This window comes from Armigeres subalbatus, chromosome 1, assembly GCF_024139115.2.
Source record: "Armigeres subalbatus isolate Guangzhou_Male chromosome 1, GZ_Asu_2, whole genome shotgun sequence".
NCBI classification, from domain to species: domain Eukaryota; kingdom Metazoa; phylum Arthropoda; class Insecta; order Diptera; family Culicidae; genus Armigeres; species Armigeres subalbatus.
Window position 1 is genome coordinate 210201069 of NC_085139.1, and position 20587 is coordinate 210221655.

Consider the following 20587-nt stretch of genomic DNA (forward strand, 5'->3'; position numbering starts at 1 on the left):
CTTGTACCCTTAGTAAAAATTAGGTTAAGTTTAGTTTAAGTAGTAAACATTGTAATTCCTACATGGTTTAATTCAACCAGAGGAAATATCCTAACTGCCAGAGGCAATTGAAATGTATTAATAATAACTAAAAGCGTAACATAGCAACTAAGGATGATAGTGTTAAGAAAACACGGAACACCTAGTCTAAGAAATGAATGCATGTAGTAGATAATTAGCAAATAGAAAAAAATTAAATGAATAAATAAAAAAAATCAATACATCTACACAAAAATTTAGGGTTTAATGCATCTTTCCTCCAAATTTCATGCAAATCGGTCGAAAAACAAGAGAACGGTGGATTTTACCTTTTGAAATCGTAGCCCGGGCCGAAACGGGTTAAAAGAACCTCCCGGAGGAATTCCCGTAAGAGCTCCCAGAGAAATTCTCCGAGGAACTTCTTGAGGAATTTGTATATAAATGCCTAAAGAAATGCTAAATGAATTCCTGGAAGAAAGCCTGATTGAATTCCCGAAGGAACAACTGGTGGAACTTCAGAGGAACATCCGGTGGAATACCCTAGAGGAAGAGAAAAAATATTTCTAGAGGAACTTCCGAAATCCCATTTCCCGTGAAATTCCAGCCAAATATCCTCCAGGAATTCCCTGCGAAGTTCCTGGAGGTATTACCGGAGAATTTGTTGGAAAAACTTCTGGGAGAACTTCTGGAACTCCCACAAGCACTTCCGGAGGAACTCCCACATGGAAGTCCTGAAATAATTCTTAGAGAAGTTCCTAAAGGAATTCCCAGAAAAATACCAGGAGGAATTAAAGCAGAAATTCTCAGATGAAATCCTGAAAGTGTTCCCAGATGAATTGCTGAAGAAAATCCCTGCGGATTGTTCCGAAGAAATTTCTGGAAGAACTCTTGGCAGATATCCGAGTAAATTCCGAGTGAAGTCCGGAAGGAATTCTAGTACACTTCCGCGGAAAATCTCCCGGAGAAATTCCTGAAGGAATTCCTGGAGAAGTGCCTGAAGAAACTCCCGGAAAAATACCTGTAAGAATTTCTGGGAAAATACTTGGACGAATTCCAGGAGAAATTCATGAAGATATTTCTAGAGGATTTCTTGAAGGATATTCTGAAGTAATTGCGAAAAGAATTCCAGATTGGAATGCTAGAGGATTTCGCTATTGAATGTTTGGAGGTATTCCCGGAAAATCCTGGAAGTTATCCCGGGGGAATTAAAGGAAGAGTTCCGAAAGGAATGCCCAAAGAAGTTCCTAGAAGAATTTCTAGAAGAAAAAATAGATTTACAAGTGACATCAAGGAGCTAAATCGGAGGATTTCCGTCATAAATTTTTGAAGAAACTTCTGGTAGAATTTTGGGAAGAAATTCCGTATGTATTCTTGACGGAACTCTCGAATGCATTCCTGAAGGAAATGCCGGATTCTTCCTGAAGAGAGAATAGCCGAAGAAATATCTAGAAGTAAATCTTGGAGAAAGAAAAGAAATCTTCAAGGAATTTCCTCGTGAATTTCCGAAAAAAAAAATTAGTGGGGGGTTTCTAGATAAGGAGGAATTACAATTACATGAGAAGGATTTTCGAACGATTTTTAGAGGAATTTGTGGATAACTTTCCGGAGGAATTCAGAAGTTCCCAGGCGAGCTTCTAGAAGGATTTCAAGGAGAATTTTTGAGCCCTAAATGTTTCGAGTTGTTTTGAACTTTCATATATTAAGGGAAGTGGTTCGGTTGTGGGCACCCTTTTGTCTTTGATCCATAACTTCGGCCCTAGTTGATCTTATGTCGACATTTGTTTACCAATGGAAGCTATACTAATAACCTTACAACTAGCAACAAAAATAGTTTGATTTCATCGGTTTGAAAAAAATATTAACAATTTTGAAAATTTGACATTTTTGAACATTTCAATTTTGTGGTTCGGTTGTGGGCACCCTTGAAAACTCAGCTAAAAAGGAAGAAACATGAATAGAAATTACCCTGCTTCAAAGAAAAGGAATAATTTATTCATTCTAATAGCCAGGAGGCACTGTAAAAATCAGATCAATCTACCTAGCAGTGATGATGCCTCCATCGGTGCATTAGGGAGGATATTGAAAAAATCACATAAGAAAAGTCTAAAATAGCACTTTAGGTAAATGGGTTCCGATTTTTCATTGATTTACGTTTCATTGATATACCTCACAGTCAAAAAAATCCTTATTAATCACCCTAGCGGTAATAGTGCCTTTCTCGTTCATAACAAAAATTAATATTTTGGCCATAAATTTTGATCCCATAGTCCGATTTGACCAATTTTCAATAGGAAACAATGGGACAGGATACCCCGTCGAATGCAACTTGTTGTGAGCAAATCAGTCAACGATTTGTTCCAAAAAGTGTGGATATAATAACTAGACATACCCAAAGAACGACAATATGAATTAAACTCATTATTTCAATCAATTATGTCTAAATAATTATGGCTGAAGCCAGGGTTTGCAGACAACGCTCTCAATAGACAACGAACAACGATAAAAGAAAGGCAAAAACTGTTCCGAATCATAACAAGCCATGATAACAAATTTATCAAACTTGTATACAAGTGTCAGAAAACAAAATCGGATAGGCAGCCCCCACACAGAAGTGATGATTTTCGCTTTGTTTTCGCTCATTTTGTGTTGCAGACCTCACAGTTTTGTAGAACAAGTTGAAATGCATCATCAGAACCACTGGTCCCCGCGTTTGGAGCTTTTTAAAAGAAACTTATCATGAGGTATAGCCTCCCGAGTTAGTTCTTATCATGGCAGCTTGCGAAAAAAAGTCTCTCGCGGTATGCTACATATCGTCACGGTGCTTCATTTACCGTTATTATAAAAATAAATATACCATTCAATCGGCAGCCGCCATTCGATTCCTACTATAATTCTACGCTTCTGGACAAATTTTCAAAAAAATCGTTGGTGGGATTTTTGAGTTACGCCATTTTTAAGTTTTTCGAGGAAAAACGCCCAAAAAAGCGATTAAAAATCCATAGCACAACGTAATAACTTAAAAACAAACAAGTTTTTTATTGTGCAAAATCAATTAAATCTCTATACCCTCAAAAAAAATAAACATTTTCTTTTGAAGCAATAGGGTAACCGCACCTTTAGTGGTGGTAGCACCAATAGTGGAGGTAGTATGATTTTGTTTTGTAATTATACACTCTACTATAGTTTCAGTTGATACATTATGGTAAAAATATGATGTTAATTACAACTTTTCATAAAATTTCGATTGAAACCAAATGATTTTTCTCAATGAAATTTACTCCCCTGTCCCTATAGTGGAACAACTGTGCGTAGCTCTGGAAGGTGCAATTCGAAGATCTTGTGTGCAAAGAAAGGCAACCATCATCAATAAGTCTTACATGCTCCTTGGTTTTGCGTATGACATCGACATCATTGGTGTAGATTGCAGTGCAATGGAAGAATCTTTTAAATAATAGGACTGACTGATCATGAATTTTGTCAAAACTATGTACCTGGTGGCTGGCAGTGAGCGTTGCAGCCCAAACGGTGTTAGTCCCGAGGTTGAATGGGTTGGATGCGATTTGAGGTTGTCGACGAATTCATATATCTTGGAACACTCATTATATGTGATAATGACGTTATCCGCGAGGTTTTCACCTGTTGCAGCTGTCACGTGTTGCAGCTGCAAGTAGAACTTTCTATGATTTTCGTAGCCAGCTAGAGTCTCGCAGCCTACAAACACGGACAAAGCTAGCTCTGTATACATCGTTGATTCGTCCAGTAGCCATGTACGACCATGAAGCATGGTCGTTAAAAGATGCAGAACATCGAATTTTAGGAGTATTTGAGTGGAAAATACTTGGCAGTGCGGTGGAAAATTAAGAATGGCTCAGACGCTTGAATCAATTGCGCCAAGTGTACAAAAATGCAGACATTGGCAGGCTTTTAAAATACGGCATATTACAGTGGGGTGGACATAATGCACGTATGCCGAAAGAGAGACCAGCAAAAGTCATGTTTAGCATAGAAGCTGGAAGAGGACATTGGCTCCAGGGTAGACCATGCACTCGCTGGCTGTGTGCAATCCTGGAAGATGCGCGTAAAATGCGTGTGTTGTAGGCGTGCCGGGGGATCTGTGACTGGCGGCCCTAGAACGAGCGACCTAGAACAAGATATTACAGTCGGTTTTGCTCCGGATAACATGGAGTGTATGACCATTATATACAGGCAGATAGATATTTAATTGATTTTGCATTAAAAAAAACTCGTTTGCAATTTATTACGTTGTGCTATGGATTTTTAATTGATTTACAAGGCATTTTTCATCAAAAAACTTAAAAATGGCATAACTCAAAAATCTAGCCAACGATTTTTTTGAAAATTTGTCCAGAAACGTAGAATTATAGTAGGAATCGAATGGCGACTGCAGATTGAATGGTATATTTATTTTCATAATAACGGTAAATGAAGCACCGTGATCGTATATGTATACAGAGACGATAAGTGAGAGACCTTGTAATTCTCTTTTGGATTCAAACTCTGGCTGAAGCAATTTCTGGGTGAACTTGCGAAGTAATTCCTGGAATATTTTTCGCAATATTTACTTTATTGAGTTGATTATTTTGCTGCTAAAATCTATATATGGCCCGTTTGTTTTTACCTGGAAATTAATGTAAAAACCTGTAAAAATCAGGGAATTTCGTTTTTTACAGATGAGTAGACACCCTGACCTACTTTTATAGTTGCCAGGTAATATGCAATCTCTAAGTATCCCGAAATCCGCGTAAGAACGACTTCAACTAAAATCTTTTTTTTTTCGCAGTTTTCACGTGTTTCTTGACAATTTCGATAAACCGCGTGAAAAATCTATCGGGAAAATCTACGCGCAAAAGATGACCCAAGTGCATTTAACTAAAACACATGGAAACATCAAAGTAATTTATTATCGAATTCTCCTTTAACTTTAAATGATTTAGCTCAAAATTGGATCTGTGGCATACACTCGAATAAACACAAAACTTATAATTTGGGTCGTAACAATAACTTAATTTACAAAACATATCGAATCGGCATAATGTTTTAATCGGTTGCAACTACTCAATAAATAATTTCGCTTTTTATAGTGTAACGTTGTCTGTATATTGTTAGGGTCTGTAGGTAATATTCTTTGATTAACACAAATAAACTTAAAACTTTAAAATAAATAACTAAGTTGTAGCACAATAAAATATTATTTCATGAACCATTCCCAATTAAGTTTAAATAACATTTTTATAAGTTCTCGGATTATGTAAAGATGGCATATGAATTTGAAAATAATAAACTGTGGACTCGTATAAATTTAAGTGTGTTAGTATTAATACTGACATTTTTTTAATTTTTGTTGGACATTTACTGCAATGTCCATTCTTCTCGCTCATTTCTAAAATCCGTCGGCTAGAGTACAGAAGTTAGTCACCGTGGTTCCTAGCCTTTTCGTTCCGGTTTATATATATACCACAAGTGGCGAAAACTCTGCTCTTGTGAGCTTTCCTTCTTTATAAAAGCGTCCAACAGGCGCTTTTTTGTTTGGACCTAGAATCCGTGGATCTAGACATCCGCCATCTTGATTCGGCTCCCGTCCGCGTGGCGCGTTTTCTGTGGCGACAGCTCGTTCCGGCCCGCCAGTTTCTGGCAGACAAACGGGGTAGAGAAGACATCCTCCGGCCTACCTGCGTGCGGTTTACGTACGATCGGGCAGCGTACTGGAGTTGCCGACGTCCTCCCCCGCAACTATAGATCGGCCGTTGGTTTTTTTCGAGCACGCCCTAACGACACTGGTGCCCAACATCTTGGTGCCCCCCGGAGATAGGCCTAGTCCCGCCTCTGCGACGGCAGATCATCGCATGAATCTGCGAACCTCCGGTGAACCAGCAGTCGTCGTTTGCTAAAACCCTGCGCAGGTATGTCACTCATGGCCATGAACACACAACACACAACTATGTTTAACGAAAAAAGATACATAATATAATTAAAATGAATTTAAGCTAAACTTACCTTTCTACATTCATTTATGCTACCTGAGCCCTGTGGTATATTAGTTCGCCCGGGTTACGTTTTCTTTCCGTTCCACTTCGTTTTTCTGAGCACGTGCGAATTGATTCACTCTTTCGTTTTCGTCCGCTTCAGTTGGATTTCATTCAAAATCATAGCCATCGTTACAATTACTCTCCAACCGTTCAGAACTCCCCGAGAATTAAACTCATGCTAAATTAGCTTAGTCGGGCAACGTAACATCACACGACCAGTGGTCCCTCAATCGTTGGGGGTGGCGCATAAGCCGCTGTGTTTCTTAAAAATTCGAAGAGGTCATTTTGAAACGGTTATAATAGTCATTGAGCACAATTTGCTTGTTTATAAATTAACTGCCAATTCATGTCCTGAAGGATGCATCTTTCCAACAGGCAGCATGTTACACGCAGATGAAATTACTCTTATTCTCTCTGTTTACTCACATTCGCCATGCGGTGGAGGTTGTCTCTCCAGTAGGCAGCATACTAAACACGGAGAAAGCTATCTCTAATTCTCTCTGTTTACATTTCGTTTGACAGGACATACTCGATTGAGCTAGTTCAGCACCACTCGAAATCTTGTACTGCGACTGAATGAAGTCGAACGAAATACAAATATTGCCGCATTTTTTTCGAAACGAATGCAAGAACGTACGAATCGAGTGATTCGATTCGAGATGCGCAATGCAACCCCAGCACTACGAGGAACATTTGAATGGCGCTGAGAGTACAGGCAGTGGAAGTCAAGGCAGCGGAGGAGATGACTTCGTCAGTTCAGCGGACGATGGAAGCCAACCAGCTCCCACCTTGAGGGAAGTTAAGGATGCAATCCAACAGCTAAAGACCAATAAAGCAGTTCATCAAGATGGGCCCAGAAAGCTAGTCACTTGCCTGCACAAACTGTTAGTCAGAATCTGGGAAAATGAACAGCTACCGAAGGAGTGGAAGGAAGGGGTTATATGTCCCATCTACAAGAAAGGCGACAAGTTGGAGTGTGAGAACTTCCGAGCGATCACCATCCTTAATGCCGCCTACAAAGTGATATCGCAGATCTTCTTCCGACGTCTGTCACCATTAGCGAATGAGTTCGTGGGAAGTTATCAAGCCGGCTTCGTTGACGGCCGCTCGACAACGGACCAGATCTTTACTGTACGGCAAATCCTTCAAAAATGCCGTGAATACCAGGTCGCAACGCACCATCTGTGCATTGATTTCAAGGCGGCATACGACAGAATAGACCACCTAGAGCTATGGAAAATTATGGACGAGAACAGCTTCCCTGGAAAGCTTACCAGACTGATCAAAGCAACGATGGATGGAGTGCAAAACTGTGTGAAGATTTCGTTCGAATCGCGCCGGGGACTAAGACAAGGTGATGGACTTTCGTGCCTGTTGTTCAACATTGCTCTAGAAAGTGTCATGCGGAGAGCCGGGTGTGACAGCCGGGTACGATTTTCAACAGATCCAGTCAATTTATTTGCTTCGCGGATGACATGGACATTGTCGGCCGAACATTTGCAAAGGTGGCAGAACTGTATACCCGCCTGAAACGTGAAGCAACAAAAGTTGGACTAGTGGTGAATGCTTCAAAGACAAAGTACATGCTTGTGGGTGGAACCGAGCGCAACAGGGCCCGTCTGGGAAGCAGTGTTACGATAGACGAGGATGCCTTCGAGGTGGTCGAGGAATTCGTCTATCTTGGATCCATGCTAACGACTGATAACAATGTTAGTCGTGAAATACGAAGGCGCATCATCTGTGGAAGTCGGGCCTACTGCGGGCTTCTACTGCGATCAATAACACCAAATGTGTTATGTACACGACAAGTATTCGAGAGACGGGTGCTTAGGACCATATTTGGCGGCGTGCAAGAAGACGGTGTGTGTGTGAATCACACACGTCAAATTGTTGATTCAGTGTTATCTGTTTAGATGTAAACTAAATAAATGAATGAATGACCGAAGTTCTATGAAATGTGTTTTGTCTTAAATCATTAAACAAAAAGAAAAAACCCGACAGATGTGCGGGGCCCTAGGATCGGAACCGATAGCATCAGCTACGTGTCAGTGAATAAGTAAGTTGCAATGATGAATAAAACTTGTTTGCAAGGAAGGGCAGTGGATGAAACCTTGATAAATAGATTATTAGGATGTTAAATGTGCTTGTGCTTAAACCATTTTTTCCATTGACCCTTAATTGGCTAAGCGAGAATTTCAGAACCATGAATGCGCGATTGTCGGGCATGGACGATAAGAGCTACAAATCTCGATCACCCAATACGTGGGTCGTGGGATTGTAAAGATTTATGCGAGTTGAGTAGTTGAGAGCAAGTTTATTGTAAGCTCGGTCCTTATTGTCAGAGCGGTCCTGATCTGCACCGTAACTCGCAAGCGGGAAGGAAGTACTGTTATATATATTGACTTACTTGCCAAGAAGTCCGCTCTAGAGAGACTTCCTCATAGCAATAAAAAAAAATTGGATACGGGTAAAAAAGCCTTACACACAAAAATTACGCAGAAATTGGACAATTGGACTAATTTATTAACCTTAAGCAACTGTTTACTGTTTTTGTATTCATATAGACAAGGATTCCAGACCTGAACAAATTGGTTGTTAAAACACAAATATCTGTTTGGCACACATATCTTTCCCTTTTTCCCCACCTACAATACCCCCGGAGTCCAATTCGGTGCCAGACCTTCGGTGCGGTTGAACTGCTGATCGATCCATTGGCTGTAGTAACGGACCTGAGTAAATACCGGTGGATTGTTCGCCACACCACAGTTCAGTCCAAATGACAAAATTCCCACCAGCTGACGGTTGCAGTACAGTCCCGTACCGAGATTTCCCAAGCAAGGGGCCGCATTGGCCGAGGCAGCCGTATTACCCGCACAGATCATGGTTTCCAGCACACGACCGGCATGCATTGCGGCTCCGTTGCACAGATCGCGGTCGTTAATGTTTATCGGAAGGAATCGCTGCTGCACATTGACGGCAGCAGTGGCCGCATTCGAGGTCGCTCCCCATCCGGCAAACTGACACGCTTCATTGTTCGGAGTAACCCGCAATCGACGTTGCGCCAAATTGACCGTATTGGAAGGCAAATCGTAGGGACGATCCAACCGCAGCACTGCAACGTCATTTTCCCGGGTGAATACGTTGAACTGCGGATGAACGTAGATTCGAGACACTTTCCGAGTTTGGCGACGAGATCCAACCGGGGACAGGGCGATATCTCCAGCCACAATGGTCAACCAGAAGGGGTCGATCAACCGATTTTGAGCATTCAGAACGCACTGAGCCGATGTGAGCACGTGTTGAGGGTTCACGATGACGCCTCCGCAATGAAGCAGAAATGGCGTGTTGATCGAAACGGCCGAAGCAAATTGGCCCCACGCGGCATTGGTGCCACCGATCAATCGAGCTTCAGGTTCATACTCCGCAGCGGTAGCAGCTGTAAAAAGTCAACTGAAAATATACAATTTTGTTATAAGAAGTTGTCTGCTGAGTACAACTCACCGAAAACAGCAAATAGCACCACGAGGAGCTTCATGTTTGGGCTACTTCCAGAATGCGACTGATACAGATATGGCAAACTGGCCTAAATCTCCATCAAAGCTGTCGTGTGTGGATGATATCGAACCGGTTGGCGGTGGGTCGAGTGTGCGGTGAATTATCACGACTCAAGAGATTATTTGGGCTTATCGATAAGGGTGGGCTATCAATTTCGTTTTCTTGGAAGCTCCTGAATATTCATCAACCTCAGGGAGATTGTGTCAAGACCGGTAGCTTTGTTGACGAAAAACCCCCTAAATTGCAATGGATCAACACAGGAAGCGATTCGCAATATCGCGTCAAAACATGGCGAAACTCGGTGAATTTATTTCGCAATTATGCAATTTGAATTCAAATTCTATGGGCAGAGATTGAACGATAAGATAAGCGTATCTTATGAGCAGGTCAAGCGGAATCATGGTAATTAGAAAATTTTAATGACTCACCTGACGCGTATTTTCTTTGAAGCCCAAAAGAGCACCGACAACTCGGAAGGAAAAAAAACCTAATAACCATCGCCTAATATCGAAATCAGATATTCAAGAGGCTTCTTCAATAATAAACGAATTTCAGAGTTCACTTCTGTTGTTATTCAATTTAAATACCGCTTGTATGAAATTATTTTAGGATTTTTATGTCCTAAATAGTCGTTGGTTGTAGCAGTAATGTCATGTCACGACGGTTTTGACATCTAACAGGTCATACGCTTTAAGGCTCCCCCAGACCTAAGCGATTTCATCGCCGCGACCGCGATAACTAGTCGCCGCGATTCTATCGTTGGGTCGCTGCAGGCAATGTTCTATTTACGCTTCCATACCAACGGCGACAGAATCGCTGTCGCCAAGCGATATAATCGCGTCGCGTGTGTTTGGGGGAACCTTTATACTGCTTTTGACCTGTGCAAAATTGCGAGATTTCATTTTTTTTTCGCAATATCTATTTCTGTTTCTATGAAATCAAGATTGTGCCACATTTTGCAACGTGAGCTCGCCAGTCTGGTCAGGTGATGACCTCAGTTATACGTTCAAAGGAAACCAATTGCTTAGGAGCGTAGCTGTCCACTCTTGAGAGGATATTTAGCCGTATTTGATGTCTATTAGACTAGCATGTTGATGGTCTCACAAAAATGAATCGAAACAGATCATAGATAAAAAGTTGCAGTCCCATTTAATCATCGAATCCGGAGACGCTTATTATTTATTTATTCAGCCAAGGTGGCCTCCGCAAGACACGACTTTCGTTTAAATTCAGCCACAGTTTATGACTGTACGTCACCAGCAGCCACGCAGTCTACGGGGGGTCTGCAAATCTGCTCACCTCCCCTTCTTGTGTTCGTCGGATATTTGTCTAGAAAAATTTTCACCGGGTTACTGTCCGACATTCTGGCTACGTGCCCGGCCCAACGCAGTCGATTGTCATGGTGTGAATGATGGATGGTTCTTCTAACAGCTGCTGATGGTGGTTCATTCGTCTTCTCAACATACCGTCCGCCATGTGCTCCCCACCATAGACGATACGTAGCGCTTTCCTTACGAAAACTCCAAGTGCACTTCGGTCCTCCGCGAGACGCGTCCAGGTCTTTTGTCTGTAGAGAACTACCGGTCTAAGAGTTTTGTGGATAGTCAGTTTGGTACCGCGGCGAATTCTATTCGATCGGAGCATTTTGTGGAGTCCATAGTATGTATGTACGATTTCCTGCCACGATGCTTCACCGACTTTATTTGCTGGTATCGGAGGTTACCAGTGAACCAAAGTGCACGAACCCTTCAACCCCCTCAATTTCGTCACTACCGATACAAACTCGTGTTATGGGACGTCATGATCTTGGGGAAATTAGTGAAAACAGTGAGCTGTTTTGAAGAGCTGGAAAATTGAAGAGCGCAGAAAAGCAAAGACCGTCCCGTCAACGGTATTCGGTTCAAGACAAGGAAATTGAAAACTGCTGCTGTGGACGGGCCAAGCGAGAAAGGGGAGATATCTGCAAACAAATATAAAACTGGCTTTGATTTATGGATCACTTAGTAGCTGCACGATAACTCACCACAAAACAATACGATTCTGAAGTTTCGCACTCGGGTTTGCCGTCACTTGACAGCACCGTCACGAGGTTAATTGTAGGTTGTCAAAACGGCGATGCTAAAACAAACATGAAGATTCTCTCAAGTTGTCTGTAACACAGTTTAATAGACCTGTGCGCCGCCGCCGCCGGTTGTTTTACCCACGCCGCCGCCACCGATCATGATTTTGCCACGCCGATGACTAATCGCAATAAAAAACAAATAATGAACTAGAGTCAAGTCGAGTAAAGTACGAGACACTGAAAATGGCCTTACAGTTGAGGACAAAATGCGTATCTGTAAAGCAATACAACGTGGTGGAATTAGTTGGAATAGTACAAAACTCGTCTTATGATAGTTCATGAATGTTGTTAAGGTGGAACTCGTCTGGAATTTCTGAAGAAATCTACGAAGCTTTTAAAGAAATTCCTGGAGAAATATTCGAAGGAATTCTTGGTGGACTTGTGGGGGCCCTCCTGAGCCGTGCGGTAAGACGCGCGGCTACAAAGCAATACCATGCTGGGTTCGATTCCCGGTGCCGGTCTAGGCAATTTTCGGATTGGAAATTGTCTCGACTTCCCTGGGCATAAAAGTATCATCGTGCTAGCCTCATGACATACGAATGCAAAAATGGTAAACTGGCTTAGAAACCTCGCAGTTAATAACTGTGGAAGTGCTTAATGAACACTAAGCTGCGAGGCGGCTCTGTCCCAGTATGGGGATGTAATGCCAAGAAGAAGAAGAAGCAGTCTTGGTGGACTTTTTATTAGATTATTTAAGGAAATTTTTTTTTTGAAGAGTTCTCAAATGAATTTTTGAAGAAGGTTTTTGGGGGGTTTTGTGCAATGTGGCAAGCATGTGGTCACGCATTGTGCAAAAACGTGGGCACACGAGCAACACGTGTTCCGCCGTTTACTCCCAACCTCGGTCGAGGCCGAGGGTCCGAACCGGTGTAGACACTGTCTGAAGCAACCATGGCCTGTAAGGACCTGGGTCAGGTGGAAAGTGATTTCCCCATGGCGTCTCTTGACCCACGTACCTATCTCCGCACAGAAAAAAGTAATGAAAAATAAACAACGCGTAAATCTTTACATGCGAATATTTACACTATTCTACGCTGAAATGGTCCTCTTGCTAACAAGATTGCTTACAACTTGTATGCAATATTGACGATTCACGTCGAATATTGTATACATTAAGGCTATATCCCGTATGGAATTACGCTAATAATGGCGTTCCATTTATGTGCATGACTTTTAGCTTAAATTTCAATTGATTTTTCTATCTGTGCGGTATCAACCCATGTGCCCATCTTACCTGCACTGTGACTTTGCAACTTCTTGTAGGCGGTGCCCTTTTGCGAGACGCCCCGCTTCATCTCGAGGATCATCTCGCCCGTCCGGGTACGTCTTATTCGACGTAAGTCGGCGCCGAGGTCACCGAGCTTGACGTCACTCCTCATCGCCTTCAAGACGTCCGAGTGCGTAGCCTCGTCCGTCTTGATGACTAGGACATGAGCCTCAGTCTGGGTAGACTTTGGCACCACCGTCTTCGCTGGCACGCCCACGGTCGATTCGACCTTGTCCGAGTCCGCGAATCGTTGGGACTCAGTCTGGGTAGACCTCGACTCCGACTCTGTGCTCATGCACTTCTTCTTAAATTCCGGCCCCTAGCTTAGGCTAGTTCGCCGCCGTTGTCTCGATCCCTCGGCGGTTGAGCCACAAGCTTCCTCACTCGAATCCTCCTGACTTCCCCCGGCGTCGAGGGTGGTCCACCAGTTCCGGTGAAGGAAACTTCCGCACTGATGGTGCCCCGACTACCGACGGCTATCGCAGGGGACGCTTTCGCGCATTGCGCCGACTTCGTCTTCGGATTGCAGAGGGGTTTGACAGTTCCGGTGGTGCATGACGTCGACACTGGCGGTGCCCTACATACCCGAAGCACTTCCTTCTTCTTACTTCTTTCTTCAGCGGTCCGACGATTCCGGTTGGCAGAAGACTTCCGGTTCGCTGGCGGCCCGACGACTCGAGACCAAACACTGCTCACTGTGCTGGATTTCCCTCCAAACCAACGCTTACTTGCTGGTCCCTCCTCAATCGACGCTGCAGCTCTGACAGTATTTGCGTCACGACTCTGGTTACCGCATTCCAAGTACCTTCGTCGCGACACATTCGCTCTGCGAATGCCCTTATGGCAGGCATTCTTCTACGTGCCTCTGCAAACCTCAGGCAGTCGAATATCACGTGCTTTGGAGTCTCCTCTACGTTAATACACGCCGGGCAGAATGGCGATGACGCATGGCCACACCGGTGCAAATATTGGCGGAAACAACCGTGTCCGGACAGGAACTTCTTCTTCTTCTTATTGGCATTACATCTCCACACTGGGACAGAGCCGCCTCGCAGCTTAGTGTTCATTAAGCACTTCCAAAGTTATTAACTGCTACGTTTCTAAGCCAGGTTACCATTTTTGCATTCGTATATCATGAGGCTAACACGATGATACTTTTATGCCCAGGGAAGTCGAGACAATTTCCAATCCGAAAATTGCCTAGACCGGCACCGGGAATCGAACCCAGCCACCCTCAGCATGGTCTTGCTTTGTAGCCGCGCGTCTTACCGCACGGCTAAGGAGGAACTGTATAAGGTAAAAGTTCATCTCACCATGCTCCCTGTTCACCCACGTCGACACATTGGAGATGAGCCAATGGGTTCACCTTCCATTATCCGCATTGTCCCACTCCTGCTGCCACTTCACCATAGAGTCCAGTTTCACCGTCTTCCTCACATTTCTGGTATCTCTCCGTTGGTAACACTCGATATCCTCTGCTAGGGTTATGCTGATTGGAATCATCCCTGCGATAACGCAAACTGCCTCCGAGGAAATAGTTCGGTACGCACTCGCGACTCGAACGGCCATTAGGCGAAACACGCTGTTCAACTTTCTGCGGTTACGTACAAAGAACACCAAATGTAAGTGCTAATAATTATTAAAAATGGATTAAATAATGAACTAAATAAACTAAATTTCAGATTTGAAGCTGTGTCGAAAAGACCTGCTTGCAAGAGGTGTTTGCTCTTCGTCCGGAACGAAATTTCTCCCAACACGCACTGACCATTTAAGCCGCCTTTTCGCAGGAATAGTCCACATGGGTGTTGAAATTCAACCGGTCGTCGATCATCACTCCTAGATGCCTCAAAGCCCGCACGGATGGTATGTTGTGCCCTCCTACGGTAATCTGGATCCGCTGGATTTCTCGGCAGTTGCTAACCAGCATCACTTCTGTTTTGTGGTGAGCAAGCTGCAGCTTGACTCCGTTCATTCAGTTTTCAACTGCGTCGGTCGTTTCCGCCACCAGCATTTCTACTTCTTCCAACGACTCTCCGGTTATTGTAAGGACGACATCGTCCGGGAATCCGAAGATCTTCACGCCTTTGGGCAACTTCAGTTTTAGAACTCCGTTGTACATAATGTTCCACAGCGTTGAGCCTAGTATGGAACCTTACGGAACACCTGCCGTAACCCTAATCGACTTCTGCCCCGAATTCGTTTCGTAAACCAGGATCCGGTTCTGAAAGTAACTTTCAAGGATTCTACACAAGTAGTCAGGAACCCGCATACCGTGCAGCGCTGCGGCGATGGCCTCCCAGCTGCCACTGTTAAAAGCGTTTTTGACGACATTCCATCCGGACCCGGAGCTTTCTTCATCTTCAGACCTTTCGCCACTGATGACAGCTCGTCGTTGGAGACTTGCATACCTGCAATGGTTACTCGGCACAACTCCTTGAAGCAGTTTGATTGGCTGACTTTTATCTCCCGTTTGAAGGCCGATCTAGCTTAACGGAAGATTATCTTACGCTCCTCTCTGACTGTTTCGGACCTTGCTTTTGAAAGCGTCTTCTGGCTCTGAGACACGCAGCACGAAGACTAGCAAGAGTTCCGTTCCACCAGTAAATTAGCCGCCGGCTTCTCCTTGGCTCCAGTGTCCTAGGCGTCGTCGCATCGCATGCCCTCCCAAAAGTTCTGTCATCTCATCTGCATCGAGATCTGTAGCGGCGCTGACGGCTCGAAGTGCTTCGATAAACAGGTCCTTGTCGAAGTCCTTCGTCTTCCATTTTCGCTCGCTAGTCCTAATCTCTCGTCGTACCGTCGGCATTCGTGTTCCAACACTATACCGGATCGCCTGTTTATCACTACGTGTATAGTCCTCACTATCTCTTGCGTTCAAGTTCCTCACCAGCGACGGACTGCAGAACGTGACGTCGATGATGGACTTCCTGCTATCTCTGCGAAATGTACTAACGGTACCTTCGTTGCACAGCTTGACGTCCAGCAAACTGTAACCTCTGGGGTTAGTCAGCCTGCTTCCCCACTCCACTGCCCAAGCGTTGAAGTCGCCTGCGATGATTACATCTGATTACATCACATTAAGGCCGATCAGCATCTCCGTGAGTGCATCCAGCATCCGGTTATACTGCTCCAAGGTCCATCTTGGGGATGCGTAGCAGCTACACACGAAGATCCCGTTAATTTTGGAGATAACGAAACTTTCGCTTGGGCTGTCTACCACTTCTTGAATAGGGAATTGGCCCATCACTTGGATAGCCGCAATCCCCGATGAATCCGCCACCCAGTTGCCGTTATCAGAAAAGATCCGATACGGTTCAGCAATAATTGCCACGTCACACATTGCTTCTGTTGTCGACTGCCACAACAGTTGCTGTGCGGTGTCGCAATGATTGAGATTCAACTGGATGATCTCCATCAATCCCGGCCCGCCATCGCCTTCTTGTATGCAGGGCATTGAAAGCCACCCGACGTATGCTCGTTCCGTCCTCCGGTTTACAGAGCAGGCATCTTGGTTGCTTCGTGCAGTCCCTAGCAACGTGTCCTTCTTCACCACATTTCCTACATAGACCGGATCTATCCGGGCCTTTGCAGTTTCGTGCCTGGTGGCCAAACGCCATGCATTTTTAAAGCATCGCTCCATCTGCTTGGTGACCCGTGGGGCGAATCTCAACGGGCACACCGACCATCCTACTTTCACCTTGCCCGCCTCCACCATTTTGTCGTATCGCTGCTACTTGTGTGCCACCGTACGCTTTCCTCAGTCGAATCGTCATTTGCACTTCCCCCAGCTTGCATTGTGAGACCAGTGCATCCCTCAGTTCGTCTTCCGTCGTGATCGCGTCCAGGTCTCTGCACTCGACCACTGCTTCCTGCGTTAGAGCTCTTACGTTACCGTCACTGCCCAATGAGTTGGCAATGAGCTCCCGGAATGCCGAGCTCTTGATCGTAGGATCCTTCTTCAGCTCGAACAGCAACTCTCACTTTTGGGTACGCCTAGTTCTCACCACTTTCTCTTTTAGCTCCGGGTCCTCTCTCACCTTCTTCAGGATAGCTGCGTACGACGTTTTATCGCTCGCTTCTACGATCAGGGCATCACCTTTCACTCTCTCCCGAGGAGAACGACGTTTTTCTTTTTTCTTCTGTTCGATCCTCTTTTCCATATTCTCCTTCTGCTTCTTCCTCTTCTGCCGCTGACTTTCCACGGTCTGCCACTCACCACCTTTGATGCGTTCCTTCAGCACGCTGGTAAAGTCCTGCACATTCCGTTGCTTTTTCGTGACTTCCTGCTCGCCAGGCGAATCCCTTCCTCGTTTTTCCGTGCGAGTGATTCGGGGACTTTTAGGTGTCTGCTGCTTCTCAGCTGCTGTATGCTCCGCCGCTTCTTTCAGCACCTTTTCAGCGGCTTCGGCTCTCTTTTTTAGCGCGATCTGTTCGTGTTCGGCTGCTTTTATGGCGAACTTGATGCTCGTCACTAGAAGCCTGATCTTCGTGTGAACATTGTGCTTGTCCTTCACGAAGTCATAAAGCTCGTTGACTCGCTTCCGCACCTCCATCAGGTTGGTCCTCTCAAGTTGTAGCTCCTTCTGAATAGCACCACTTTCCGATTTTTGGGTGAACACCATATTCCCGGATCCGAGCGCCTGTTGGCCTACCTGGTTCTCAGCAGTCTTGGCCGTACTACTGGTACTCGCTACTGCTGCCTGCGACATCACTGGAGATCGCTGCAACTTCCCACTTTTTGCGAAAACATTCGCTCCGCCTGCTCCTTCGTTGTTTTTTGTATTCGTTTCCATGTTAAAAGGGTCCCCCTCCGGGCCGTTATCTCTACCTGTTGTAGATAGTCGCCTTTTGTGATCCCATGGGTGCCTTTGTAAACAGTGTGTGTGTGTGACAGTATGTGTGACTGTGTGTGTAACAAATTTTGTAGATGCACTTTTGGGAACTTGACATTGCCCGAATTACTAGCAACAAGTTCCATTCAACTGTCGTCCCATTGTTTGCTATTTGAAATTGGCCAGATCTGACAATGGGATCAGAAGTTATTGCCAAAACACTATTTTTTATGCGCGAAACACGCTACACAGCACTCAATAATATTTTTCAGCATTTTTTGCACGAGAAAGGCAATAATGGTTCAAAGGAACTGTCCTTTATGGTTTCGGATTCAATTTGAATGCTTTAGCCGTTAATTAATTAAGCAAATTTATTTAACTTATTCCCAAATATGTCTACCAAATTGGAATCGGCGAGGATCCTCCGGTAGGGATATCCTGTCGATCAAACTGCTGCCGTATCCACTGCTGGTAGTAGCGGATCTGCGTGTACACTCCGGGATTGTTCGCCGTTCCGCATCCAAACCCGGTGGACAAGATTCCAGCCAGCTGGCCATCGCAGAATAGCCCGGTTCCCATGTTGCTAGCACAAACACCAGCCCCGGTTGTTACTATTCCAGCACAGAGCATCGACTCGTCGATACGGCCCAAGTTCACCGCCAACGCGTTGCACGTGTCTCTGTTGATGACGGGGGCGTTGATGAACTGCTGGACGGGTGTCGCGGTAGCATTGTTCCATCCGGCAGCTTGACACGCCAATCCGTCGAAGGGTATCTCATTTCCTAGGACGGCGAAGCCAATGTTGGGAACAGCAACCTCCGGCGGGAAGAAGTTTGACGTGGTGCGGAGCACGGCCAAATTGTTGGCAAATGTGAACGGATTGTACTGCGGATGGACGTACACTGCGGACACTCCAATACGGGCAGCGGCAAAGTTCAACTGGAGAACGCCGGACATTATGGTGACCTGATTCGGGAATAGCAATGTGTTCTGGACGGTGAGTACACAACGAGCCGCCGTCAGGACATGGTTTTCGTTTAGAATCACGCCACCGCAGAAGGCATTAGTTGGGGTAGGAACGCCAACGGCAACTATCGAAGGAAACTGTCCAAGCACGCTATTGGTACCGCCACTGATGAACGGCTCGAACGGATCATATTCATCGTTATCCTGCAAATAACCATTTGCGAGGGAAAAGGCTTTGGACAAAAAAAACATTAGGGAAATGATAACATCGAACGCGAAGGAAGCTTACCAAGTAGCAAAACTGCAATCGTGAACTTCATCCTGGTAGACTGCGAAGCGTACTGATGGGATGGATGTGAATATTCCACCGAGGCAAACGCGTTATCTCAGTTAGTTATCATTATCTCAGATTATAGACCCCTCATTTTCGGGGATTTCAATCAAACTTCATATCACCGTGCCGAAGTGTGGTGAAATCAGGGAGGAATCACTGCAAGCGATAAGAATAAGCCCATCGAATTCGGAAGCATAGTCGTGCAGCACATCACTCAGTACTGGCAGTATCTGATTGCATCCCGTGACGGTTGGATTGGCAAAATGAAACTGTTGCTCATTTTAACGGTGATCGCTGCTGGTAAGTTATTATTCAATGTAGAAAAGTTACTTGAATTTCATCCCACTTTTTTTAGTCGCCTTCGCTGACGAAGATGCGTCGTCTCGTTTGACTGGAGGTACCGTTACTCTACCGGGGCAATATCCTGCAGCGGTGAGCATTGATTCCCCTTACAACCTGCACTGCGGTGGAACCATTCTGAACCGTCAACATGTGCTGACCGCTGCCTCCTGCGTGATGCACCCAACCACATTCACCCTCATCAATCCAGTTTGGTTGCGTGTGATTGCCGGTGATGTTAATTTGGTACCGGCTACCAGTCGCAGAGAGATTCGAAACGTCACGCACCTCTTCGTACACCCGAACTACAATCGGCTAACGGGCAATAACGACCTTGCGGTGATCCGACTTGGAACCCTGTATCCAGAGAATCACAACACTATCGAACCGGCAGTGATCAACACCCGTGTTTTAGCCGACAACACCCAGTGTCTGTACGCTGGATGGGGAGCTGCCACAAATGCTGCCAACGCCGCACTAAACCCTGCACAGCGAGTGATCACCGCCCCGACAATCGCAACAGCGTCGTGCAACGTTGCTACTGTGCATGCCAATCGCGTCCTGTCGACGATGTTCTGCGCCGGAACCATTGCGGCCAACGCCAATACCGTGTGTCAGGGCAACATCGGAGGTGGCATCTACTGCAATGGTCAGCTGGCCGGCGTTTTGTCGTTTGGAATTACATGTGGAGCTGCCAACAATCCGGGAGTGTACATCGATCTCAGACAGTACCGGACCTGGATTCAAAGCCAGTTTACGCGGACTGACAATCCTGCCCCAGGATGGGTAGTGCCGACTCCGTTGTAAATGGGACGAACGATATTACGAATAAACTTTAGTTACTTTAGTGGTCCGGGGTGCCTTATTTATCTAAACCGTATAAAATTTTGTTTAAAAATCATCTCTTAAACTAGGTTTTCTGTGTTTTCTTAACACTATCATCCTTATTTGCTACGATACATTTTTAGTTTTTAATAGGTTAGTTTTTTATTCAGGCTGTTCGGCCACATTGAGAGTTGACGTAAAATCAATGTCAACTTCTCTCCCCGAAAAGCCAAGATAGCTGTGTGGTGTCGGCAGCCAGTTATCTGGCTAAGAATAACGCTA

The 20587-nt window shown here is 45.0% G+C and overlaps 2 protein-coding genes and 1 pseudogene across 2 annotated transcripts; 1 reads left to right on the forward strand and 2 right to left on the reverse strand.

Annotated features, from left to right (window-relative positions):
- Positions 1–8556: 8556 nt before the first annotated feature.
- Positions 8557–9660, reverse strand: LOC134210427 (transmembrane protease serine 11D-like; annotated as a pseudogene).
- An 8534-nt stretch (positions 9661–18194) lies between these two features.
- LOC134210436 (trypsin alpha-3-like) lies at positions 18195–19175 on the reverse strand. The gene is made up of 2 exons (XM_062686487.1): positions 19097–19175; positions 18195–19040 (listed from the first exon to the last, which is right to left on the reverse strand). Exons 1-2 carry the CDS (start codon positions 19125–19127, stop codon positions 18238–18240), a joined length of 834 nt encoding a protein of 277 aa, XP_062542471.1. The 5' UTR covers positions 19128–19175; the 3' UTR covers positions 18195–18237.
- Positions 19176–19351: 176 nt separating this feature from the next.
- On the forward strand, positions 19352–20327 carry LOC134210446 (serine protease 1-like). Its single transcript, XM_062686494.1, has 2 exons — positions 19352–19441; positions 19497–20327. The coding sequence occupies exons 1-2, from the start codon at positions 19405–19407 to the stop codon at positions 20285–20287; spliced, it is 828 nt and encodes a 275-aa protein (XP_062542478.1). The 5' UTR covers positions 19352–19404; the 3' UTR covers positions 20288–20327.
- The last annotated feature ends 260 nt before the right edge of the window (positions 20328–20587 follow it).